General features: G+C 52.6%; 1 protein-coding gene across 1 annotated transcript in view; it reads right to left on the bottom strand.

Annotated features, from left to right (window-relative positions):
* The window catches only part of ARHGAP39 (Rho GTPase activating protein 39), a gene marked incomplete at its 5' end in the record, with an annotated part of 60,235 nt that extends 55,597 nt beyond the window's left edge, over positions 1-4,638 (bottom strand). Inside the window, 1 exon segment of the mRNA XM_009895474.1 lies at positions 4,207-4,638. Coding sequence (XP_009893776.1) covers positions 4,207-4,638 — 432 coding nt within the window.
* Between the last annotated feature and the right edge of the window lie 5,906 nt (positions 4,639-10,544).

The following is a 10,544-nucleotide window of genomic DNA, read 5'->3' as shown; positions in this document are numbered from 1 at the left end:
CTGGGATCCCGAAGATGAGCAGACACCAGCTCATCGAGTTGAGATGACACAGCGGCGCTTCCTACCGCCGTCTCCGGACTTGGATCCAGCTGCTCATCACAGCTCCGTGCAAATCCCATCTCGCTACAGCAGCGTGAGGCCAAGTCCAGCGAGACCCAAGTGCTTGGCAACAGCACATTCCCTGCGGATGCGGGGGCTGACGGCATCTGCGACCTGCACGCGTGTGAAGGCACCAGCCCCAACTTGGTCCACTGCTGCACCGAGGACATGAGGAATGGACCGGGAGCAGCTTCCACCATGTCCTACCAAACCAGAACCTCTGGTTCCTAAATCCTCCCGTCACCGCAGGGCGTGGGGCACCTTGGAGTGCAAACTCCAAGGAGGTCAGTTGCTCAAGACTTGCCCGCTTCGCCCGACGTCCCTTTTAAGACCAGACAAGCTCAGGAGGGAAACGCTTAGCCAGAAACCTTGTTGAAATGACTGTAAGACTTAATAACTTGGAGCAGGACGTTCCACCACAGGACCTCCAGAGCTCCCTTCCAGCTATGGTTCTTCTTGGAAACAAAACCAAGCACCGGAAAAAAGCATCTTTTTAAATTGTCCTACCAAGGGGACTTCAACCGTGTCTCTGGTCGAAGGTGGTTACTCAACCTGCCCCGCACCACCCCGTTTTGTGGATCCATCCCCCTCCCCAGCCTCACAAATAATCCCCTTCCATTTCCTCCTTTTGATGCAAATGAAGTATTTCCAGTCATCATCGCCAACACACCACGTGGTGCCCAGATCCATCCTCATCTCAGGGTCATTAGGGTTGAAACACCCACCGCCCCATGCAGAGGTGACCCCATCTCAGGGTCAGCAAGAACATGGACAGCATGGTCAGCATGGACAGCCCCATGGACAGCAAGGCTGGGACGCAATCCACTGCGAGATCAGTGGTCTCAGGAAGGATCTCCAACACCCTGGAGCCTCACAAGCGCTCGAGCAGCGCCCAGCAGGTCTGGCCTTGCCAAAATCAGCTCTCGAAGGTCATCCCAGCCCTGGATTGCCCCATCCCTGGAGGTGTTCAAGGCCAGGTTGGATGGGGCTCTGAGCAACCTGGTCTAGTTGAAGACGTCCCTGCTCGTGGCAGGGGGGTTGGAGTAGATGATCTTTGAAGGTGTCTTCCAACCCAAACCCTTCTGTGATTCTATAAACCCTACAGCAGTGCTCTTCATCGAGGAAGACTGAAGTTTGACCCTCACCTCCCATGGCGAGCATTTGTCCACCCAGCAGGTCGAAGCCATCACTTCGATGGGCAAACTGCCCCACAGCATCACCAAAAGCAGAGCTGGAGGTATCTTGAAAGATCACCTAAGTCCAAGATCTGGCTCACTCTCAGCCAAAATATCACCTCTGCTCACCCAGGGCGTCCGTGGTGGTACATACTTCAATGCCAACACATCAAAGATGAGGGTAAAATAAAAAAAGCTTTGTCCACCGGGTCACTGAGCGCCAGCAACTGTCTGACCTCCGCCCGACAGCTTTTCTCTTCATGCCTCAGGGACAAAGATGTGTGGCACTCACTGCCTCCTTCTGAAGAAATTTTCACGTCTTCAGATATTTTAAGCCCTACAAGAAACGCCTGGTTCACCTCCGCTCCTTGCCCGAAGCAGCTTTCCTAAATTTTAAGACTCGGACAGGTAAAGAAACAAGTAGACTGTAGAGATACATGTATTTTTTCAGCTTGTGCCTGGAAATCGCTCGTGGTCAGAAACCAACACTACAATGCGGAGATACTCCGAACGCCGAGAAAGCTCCAGGCGCGAACGCCTGAACGGGCTCTGCCCTTTGCAGCCGCTATCGCCGCCATCAAAAATCAATGTTTAATTTGCCCGGCTCATGTTCAGCTTATCTGTTCTGGGCCTTGAGAGCATCGGCCACTTCTGGAGATGAAAATCTCCGCCTCCCTGGAAGCTTTCCTGCAGATTGGCGTAAGCAAGCCCTGCTTCTTCATGCTCAACTGCATCTCCCGTTTCAACCCGCAGCATCTCCCCTTCCTTTGAAAGACCATCCCATTTCTGGTGGGAATCAGGTTGTTTTTGCTGCCAGACTTCCCTCCTGGCAGCGACAGACCGGGCAGCAGCACCCTCACCCCCTCCAAGGGGTCACCTCTGCATTTGGAAATCTCTCCCTTAATGGGTCCCAGTGACTTTGAGGTGTCAGTGAAGCGTCCCAAGCTTTCCAGCATGCCCAGTCCGGTTGTTCAGAGGGAATGGTCAAGGAGGGAATGTGATTTTTTGCCAGTCAGGACATGAGGGTCAAGTCACTTGGAGTGTTGGAGCGCTGGAGGCAACCATGGGATGAGCTAGAGAGTCTTCCAGTACCTAAAGAACTTACAGTCCCTAAAGGGGCTCCAGGAGAGCTGGGGAGGGACTCTGCATCAGGGAGGGGAGCGATGGGACGAGGGGGAACGGTTGGACACTGAAAGAGGGGAGATTTAGAATAGATATTCAGAAGAAATTCTTTGCTGTGAGGGTGGTGATCCCCTGGCACAGGTTGCCCCGAGAAGCTGTGGCTGCCCCATCCCTGGAGGTGTTCAAGGCCAGGTTGGACGGAGCTTGGAGCAACCTGGTCTGGTGGGAGGTGGCCCTGCCCAGGGCAGGGGGTTGGACTCGATGGCGTTCAAATGTCCCTTCCAACCCAAACCATTCTCTGATTCTACGATTCTATAATTCCTCACATCTAGTCTGAATCTACCCTCGTTTAGTTTAAAACCCTTGCCCCTTGTCCTATCCAAGGTCAGGGCTTGGGGTTTTTGGGGCCGGGCAAGCAAAGATTGGCTTAACTAGCCAGCAGCATACCCCAGACAGACCCAGTTCGACCTCACCGGCGTGGGCGGCCACCTCTGCCACCCAACATCCTCGTCATCCAATATGAAAACCATCTACCACTCCAAACAGCACCTGCCTTGAGAGGAAAAGGTGCCATCCCCCGCGCTGGGTGATTTTATCAGAGGATCTTCCAAAAGCTCGGGGGAGATTAAGCCTGCTCTCACAGGGCTAGAGGCGCCTCTGAGGTCCCACATGAAAGGACTCGCTGAGCTGGGAGCGCCCGTTCCCATCCTGCGCCGCCCCGGGATCACCCAACCGCGGTTTCTGTGCGCCAGTGGGACTCGTCGCGAGCAGAAATTGTTGGGCTCTCAACGTAAGAATGTAAGAAGACTGAGGGGGGATCTTATTAATGCTTACAAATCCTTCAAGGGAGGGTGCCAGGGGGATGGGAACAGTCTTTTTTCAGTGGTGCCCAGTGACAGGACAAGAGGGAACGGGCACAAACTTGACCATGGGAAGTTCCATCTCAACATGAGGAGGAACTTCTTTCCTTTGAGGGTAGTGGAGCAGTGGCACAGGCTGCCCAGAGAGGTGGGGGAGTCTCCCACTCTGGAGACATTCAAACCCCACCGGGACACCGTCCTGTACAACTGCCGGTGGTACCCCTGCTCTGGCGGGGGGGTTGGATTAGATGATCTCCAGAGGTCCCTTCCAACCCTGACCAGTCTGTGATCCTGTGATTCTGTAAGAGGCGTCGTTTAAGAGAACGCAAATATATTAAGTCACGAACGGCCCCATGCGCAGCGCGCAAGGCACAAGAGCGGGAAACAAAGCTCAGCACGTCGTCCGTATGCAGCTGGACCTTCAAAATCGAGCACTGACTCACCGTTGGGTTTGAAGCTTCTCCTATTACAAGAGAAACTATCTCTGCTGGGAGCTCCGCAGCCCAGTGGGATGGCCCGTGGTTGCAGCATGAATCATGAATACCCAGGGAAATCACTTAAAACCACACCACTCTCTAAAATTGTGTATTTCGGAGGACAAGAAATTCCTTCTCCCACACACCTTTCCAAAAGGTTGCCCCTAAGAAGGAGAAACACCTCTGGTGGGTGCTTTCACCTCTTCCTTCTGGGATGGTTTCACGGAGGAGCAAACCCGCTCCCCGAGGTTCGGTGCAGAGACCCATGAGCTATCTGGTCGGAGGAGCCCATCCCTAAAATACCTCTCCACAACAGAAATAAAGAGCTGCGGGACAAAGGCACCGCTCTCTGCTCTTCCACCACGCCAGGAGACCATGGGGGTACCTGAACTGCCAATTTTCTTGCCCCAACCCATCACCGAGCTCAGTCACGCGCATCTGCGACGTGCCCGGCACAGCCGGCCTTGCTTTTACCTTTCCGTTTCTTCTTTCACCACCGCATACTGGGTGGACTGGCGGCTTGACCTCTGCTCCTGCACCTTCTCGCTGCCCTCCAGCTCCTGCTCCAGGGAGGAACTGGTGCTGCCCTCCCTGCTGACATTGCTGCTCCTGCCGGGGCTGTTCTCCGTGGAAGCCCTCGGCGACTCCGTGTTCTGCTTCAGGGTCTGCAGCTTGGCCAGGGGGATGATATCGCAGTTCTGCGGCCGGTGCCACACTGTCCTCTGCGTGGTGGCATTGTAGTAGTAGAAACGGGAGGTGTTGGGGTCGAAGAGCTCCCACCACTGGTTTTCATTCGTGCGTTTGATCCGCACCCCGGCGGGAGGGTCCCACACGCACTCCCCCGTGATGAGGTTGGCGTACATGCGCTCCCGGGTTCGAGGCTCGATGATTTCCACCCATTCCAGCCTGAAGGAGAACAAACACAAAGAGAAACTTCAACTGGATGATCCTTGAAGGTCCCTTCCAACCCAAACTATTCTATCGTTCTACAGGTCAACGCTTGCAGCAGGCGCTCGCAGCACCTTGGCGGGGGGGAGAGGGACACAATGGAGAAGAAGGGCACTTTGGGTGGGGGTAGCAACTCTTCCTCCCCCATCCCCGCCGAGTCCCGCAGCGTTATTTACGTGAAATACAGTATTTGCGAAAGGCTGAAAGTGGTTTTTTTTTTTTTTTTTTTTTACCAGCTCCCGGGGGAACTCAGCAAACCTGCAAGCCAGCGAAAACACACGCCCGGGTTACACCACCCCAAAATTCGCCCCAGCTCACCGCTTCCACCCCCAGCCCTCTGCGTTTTATACTCTGAACTCTTTGGGACACGGACCCGGTGGCTTCAGCACGCTTGGCGCGACGTCGGCAGTGAAGGGCAGGGGGGAAGGTGAGAAACCGGGGGGACAGAGCCCAGCCGGAGCCACCGACCTGGTGAGGAACCTAATTTCTTCTGCAAGACCACCCCACGGTGGCCCGGGCAACCAAACCTGGCATCATTTGGCCATGCAAGATGTGAAGATGATGCCTTCAGTCTTCTTCAGCCCAGCTGGAGCGGCGCTGCTCCCTGGCACCAACGCCGGCGTGCCAGATCCCGCATGGCTTTGCCAACACCACCCCTTCCTTCCGTCTAGATTTCAACACCGGGCAAAGGCGCCAGCTCTCCAGCACACGTGTCCCACCTCCAGTACCTTCTCCAAACCACCACTCCCGACACACCTCAGCTGCTTGATAACCACCAGTGGCATCGACAGCTGATGACACAAAGCTGGGAGGGGGTGGCTGACACGCTGGAAGGCTGTGCCGCCATACAGCGTGACCTGGACAGGCTGGAGAGTTGGGTGGAGAGGAACCTAACGAAATTCAAGAAGGGCAAGTGTAGGGTTCTGCATCTGGGGAGGAACAACCCAACGCACCAGTACAGGTTGGGGGCTGACCTCCTGGAGAGCGGCTCTGTGGAAAGGGACCTGGGAGTCCTGGTGGACAACAGGCTGACCATGAGCCAGCAATGTGTCCTGGTGGCCAAGCTGGCCAATGGCATCCTGGGGGGCATCAAGCAGAGTGTGGCCAGCAGGTTGAGGGAGGTCATCCTCCCCCTCTGCTCTGCCCTGGGGAGGCCACATCTGGAGCACTGTGTCCAGTTCGGGGCTCCCCAGGTCAAGAAGGACAGGGAACTGCTGGAGAGGGTCCAGCAAAGAGCTACAAAGATGATGAGGGGACTGGAGCATCTTTCTGATGAGGAAAGGCTGAGGGACGTGGGGCTTTTTAGTCTGGAGAAGAGAAGACTGAGGGGGGATCTTATCAACGCTTATCAGTCCTTCAAGGGAGGGTGCCAGGGGGATGGGAGCAGTCTTTGTTCAGTGGTGCCCAGTGACAGGACAAGAGGGAACGGGCACAAACGTGACCATAGGCAGTTCCATCTCAACGTGAGGAGGGCCTTCTCTGCCGTGAGGGTGGGTTAGACTGGATGATCTCCAGAGGTCCCTTCCAACCCCCACCATTATGTGGTTCTGTGAAACCCAGCGGTGGGAGGGACGGAGCCAGCGAGGACCCAATGGACTTCTGGGCTCCATGTGGAGGAATGAATAGAATAGAAGAGAACAGAACGGGATGGGAATGGAATGGAATGGAATGGAATGGAATGGAATGGAATGGAATGGAATGGAATGGAATGGAATGGAATGGAACGAACGGAATGGAATGGAATAGAATAGAATAGAATAGAATAGAATAGAACAGAACAGGATGGGAACGGAACGGAACGGAACAGAATGGAATGGAATGGAACGGAATGGAATGGAATCACAGAATCACAAAATGGTTTGGGTGGGAAGGGACCTTTAAAGGTCATCTAGTCCAACCCTCCCAGAAATGAGCAGGGACATCTTCCACTAGCCGTTGGGTGTTAAAAAAAGACTCAAGAGGTGAGCTTCAAGCCGCTGGGTGTGAATGCTGATCTCCGTCTGTGTTTAGACGTGATGAACTGTTTAAAGGTGTTCCTGTAGTGTAGTTGGGTGTCAGTGGGATGACACAGAAGAGCTTTCACAGATGCTCCAGTTCCCTCGCAGCCGGAGTCACTGGGGTATTTGGGCAGAGATCATAGAATGCTTGGAGTTGGAAGTGACCTTGAAGATCATCCAGTCCAACCCCCTGCATTGGGCATCATTCACCACACCAGGTTGCTCAGAGCCCCATCCAGCCTGGCCTTGAACACCTCCAGGGATGGGGCAGCCACAGCTTCTCTGGGCAACCTGCGGCAGGGGCTCACCACCCTCACAGTCAACAATTTCTTCCTGATATCTCATCGAAATCTCCCCTCTTCCAGTTTACAACCATTCTCCCTCGTCCCATGGCTCCCCTCCCTGATGCAGAGTCCCTCCCCAGCTCTCCTGGAGCCCCTTTAGGCACTGGAAGGGGCTGGAAGGTCTCCCCGGAGCCTTCTCTTCTCCAGGCTGAACCCCCCCCAACTCTCCCAGCCTGTCGAGACCATCAGCCCGACGCGGCGAGGCAGCTCACTCGGAAACACAGCCAGAGGGGTTATTGAAATAATAAAGCAGTAAACGGAGCTTCAAAATGCAAAAGAGGATTACAAGAAGTCGTAATCCCAAAGAACAGCCAATTTAACTGTGGTTTTTTTTTTTTTTTTTTAATTTCCGATGACCCCAAACACCGCAGGTGTCACCTTTTGCTAATCCGGGGGAGACCTGAGGCTTTTGGGCAGCCGCATCTTCTTTAAATTCTTCATTTTTTTTTTTTTTTTTTTGGGTGGGCAGACATAAAAAGATACAAGGGATGTTCGCGTCAACTCAAATTTCTTACTTGGCATTTGTCCTCGTCTGCATTTACAAAGTCTGTTAAGAAAGGTATGGAAATAGATAAGGGAAAAAAAAAAAAACCAACAAAAAACCAACCAAAAGAAGCCCCCAGTGTGCTCAGCGGAGCTTATCAAACTTAGGCGGCATTTAAAAGTGACACATTCGGTGAGTCAGACAAGTGACGGATGGCTTCTCGCTGCCTTTTTACCGGGAGCCAGTCCCCTGTGGGCTTTGCAGAAATACCCAAATTGTTCAAAAGCTTGCAAGAAAAAAAAAAAAAAACAACAAACCCACAAAAAACCAAACCCCAGTCCTCCGCCAGCGACGCCGGCAGCCGGGCTCCGAGCACCCCGGCCGCTTCCAGCTCTTCTCCCGACTCCATTTAAAAAGGAGCGGGTTTTCACGTGCCAGCGGTTCCCACCTTTGAACAAACGCACCTACACGATGGAAACCTCTCCACCTCTTCTGCGTACGGAGAGGAGAATCATAGAATGGTTTAGGTTGGAAAGGACCTTGAAGATCATAGAATGGTTTAGGTTGGAAAGGACCTTGAAGATCATAGAATGGTTTAGGTTGGAAAGGACTTTGAAGATCATAGAGTGGTTTAGGTTGGAAGGGACCTTGAAGATCATCTAGTTCCACCCCCCCTGCCATAGGCAGGGACACCTCCCACCAGACCAGGTTGCCAAGAAGAAGAGAAGCTCCAGCAAAGATTTTCCTCGCAAAACAGAGGCTAAAAGCTCTCGGAGAAGTGAAAACCCTACACTGTATCTCGTCTCATTCTGCAAAACTCCGGGAAATGAGCAGCCTGCTCGCGGCATGACAGCACGGCTGGAGGCCAACTCCAGCTTTGGAGTTAGGTGTTTCCTCCAGGTTTTCACCCAAGGTTTGAATTCGGGTCTGAGCGCGATGCGCTGAGTCAGCATTTTCCATTGAAATGATTTTGGCCTGAGATGGACGTCAGCGCTCGGCTCCCACTTTCACAGCTTCTCTTTGAGCACTTTGGTTTGAAATAAGGTCTGCGGGGTGCAGGGCGGCAGCTCGAGCAGGACTTTGGGTGTCCCTGCGGGGGGACATGGGGCTACCGGTGCCGTGGGGGGACAAAGGGTCCTTCAAGTGGGGTCCCTCCAGGCCGAAATGGGAGCGCGAGCGCTCTGCAGTTATGGCAGGGGAGCAAACATAGACTGGACTGGGATACTGTGGGATGGGATGGGATGGGGATGGGATGGGATAGGATAGGATAGGATAGGATAGGATAGGATAGGATAGGATAGGATAGGATAGGATAGGATAGGATAGGATAGGATAGGATAGGATAGGATAGGATAGGATAGGATAGGATAGGATAGGATAGGATAGGATAGGATAGGATAGGATAGGATAGGATAGGATAGGATAGGATAGGATAGGATAGGATAGGATAGGATAGGATAGGATAGGATAGGATAGGATAGGATAGGATAGGATAGGATAGGATAGGATAGGATAGGATAGGATAGGATAGGATAGGAGAGGATAAAAATAGCCCCATGGAGCTTGGAAAAGGTGAAGGTCTGTTTGGACCCAACAGAACTGGATCGTCACAGGCTGTAAACCAGCCAAGGGAAAAGCCTGCGGCACCTCAAAAGAATAATATAAGGAAATGTAGGATCTTTTGTCCTAGAGGCCTTAATTTCCTCTTAGTTTTCACTGTGAATCATCAGCGTAATAAGACTGATAATTCAGTGTCTGGTCTATAGGTTCTCTCTCTCTGCATCGTTATTTTCCCCGCTGTTGGAGAAGAAGAAATTTAGCGTTCACATTTCTCCTTTCTCCCCCAATCTTTTCATTTATTGGGGTAATTCATCAACTCAAGCGGCTCGATAGGCTGCACCTCCGCAAAGCAGAGGATCAATAGCCAAGGGCCACCCTCCTCAGCCCTGCCCTGGGCAGCAGAAAGGCCGAACAACAAAAAATCTTCCATCAGATACACAAATCCCCAATTCAATCTGCTGAAAGTCAACCCAAATCCCCGTGTCCGGAGCGGCTGGACCCGTGGCACAGACCGAGAAGCTGATGTACCCGTTTGCAGTAGCAATTTTGGAGAAGAAAACCCCCCAGGACTAGAAGACAGGGCTCTGATAAAAGCAGGTCTTATTCCAAACCTTAAGTTTTGCAAAAAGAATCCTCTCACATTGCCTTTTTTTTTTCCCCAGAAGTGCAAACCTCAGGGCTAAAAATCCTGACTATTTGCCCAAGCTAAAGTCCACAGCCAAATCATTCCATGATTCTGGGATTCTATTTCCCAGGTACGAGGGGATAACACAGAATTACCATTGTTATTTACTGCATCGGGCAAAAAAACCCCTCCTTGATGGGTAGTAGACAGGTCTGCTGCAAGCTCTGGTAGCCAAATAGGCTCCGACCTATCTCACCGTAGCGCTGGGCAGTGCAGTCATCTAAATTTAAATAGCCCGTTGAGTACGGTCCAAGACAGCGCAGACCTTATTGCTGTTGGGTTAAAGGGATTTATAACCGATGCAGGAGAGTGGAAGGTGCCCAGGGAGCCCCAGACTCATGGGACTGTCTAAAAAAACCTCACCTCATTGTAAAGGAAAGCCCAGAGACTCACCTAAAATCTACTTTTTCCCTTCACTGCCCAGAAAAGGAGCCCAGCTGATGCTCGGATTAGATTCCCGAAAACGCAAAGCCAGTTGAAAGGACCCCTGGACTTTGTTTTAACTCCACACCTTTATTCAAAAGTCCACGAGAATCAACCGAACTTCAAGTCGCCGACGCCTTATTTTGCTATTTAAGGAGAGGATCTTCACCCTGAGCTTCCCTAGGAAGGAGATTCGGTCCTACAGCAACGATGACGCTACGTATTCCCTCCTCCACCCCAGCGCAATATGGGATCAGAGACGCGGCGAGAAAGCTGGGAGAGAACAAATACCCTCCTTGCCTCGTTGCTGTAGAAACCCTGCCAGGACATCCCGCTGTTCAGGTGTCCTCCGACTCATCTTTTTCAGTCGT

Source organism: Charadrius vociferus, unplaced genomic scaffold, assembly GCF_000708025.1.
Source record: "Charadrius vociferus isolate BGI_N301 unplaced genomic scaffold, ASM70802v2 scaffold901, whole genome shotgun sequence".
In the NCBI taxonomy this organism is placed as follows: Eukaryota; Metazoa; Chordata; class Aves; order Charadriiformes; family Charadriidae; genus Charadrius; species Charadrius vociferus.
Note: the sequence above shows the minus strand (reverse complement) of the source record. Positions and strands in the feature narration are given on the sequence as shown.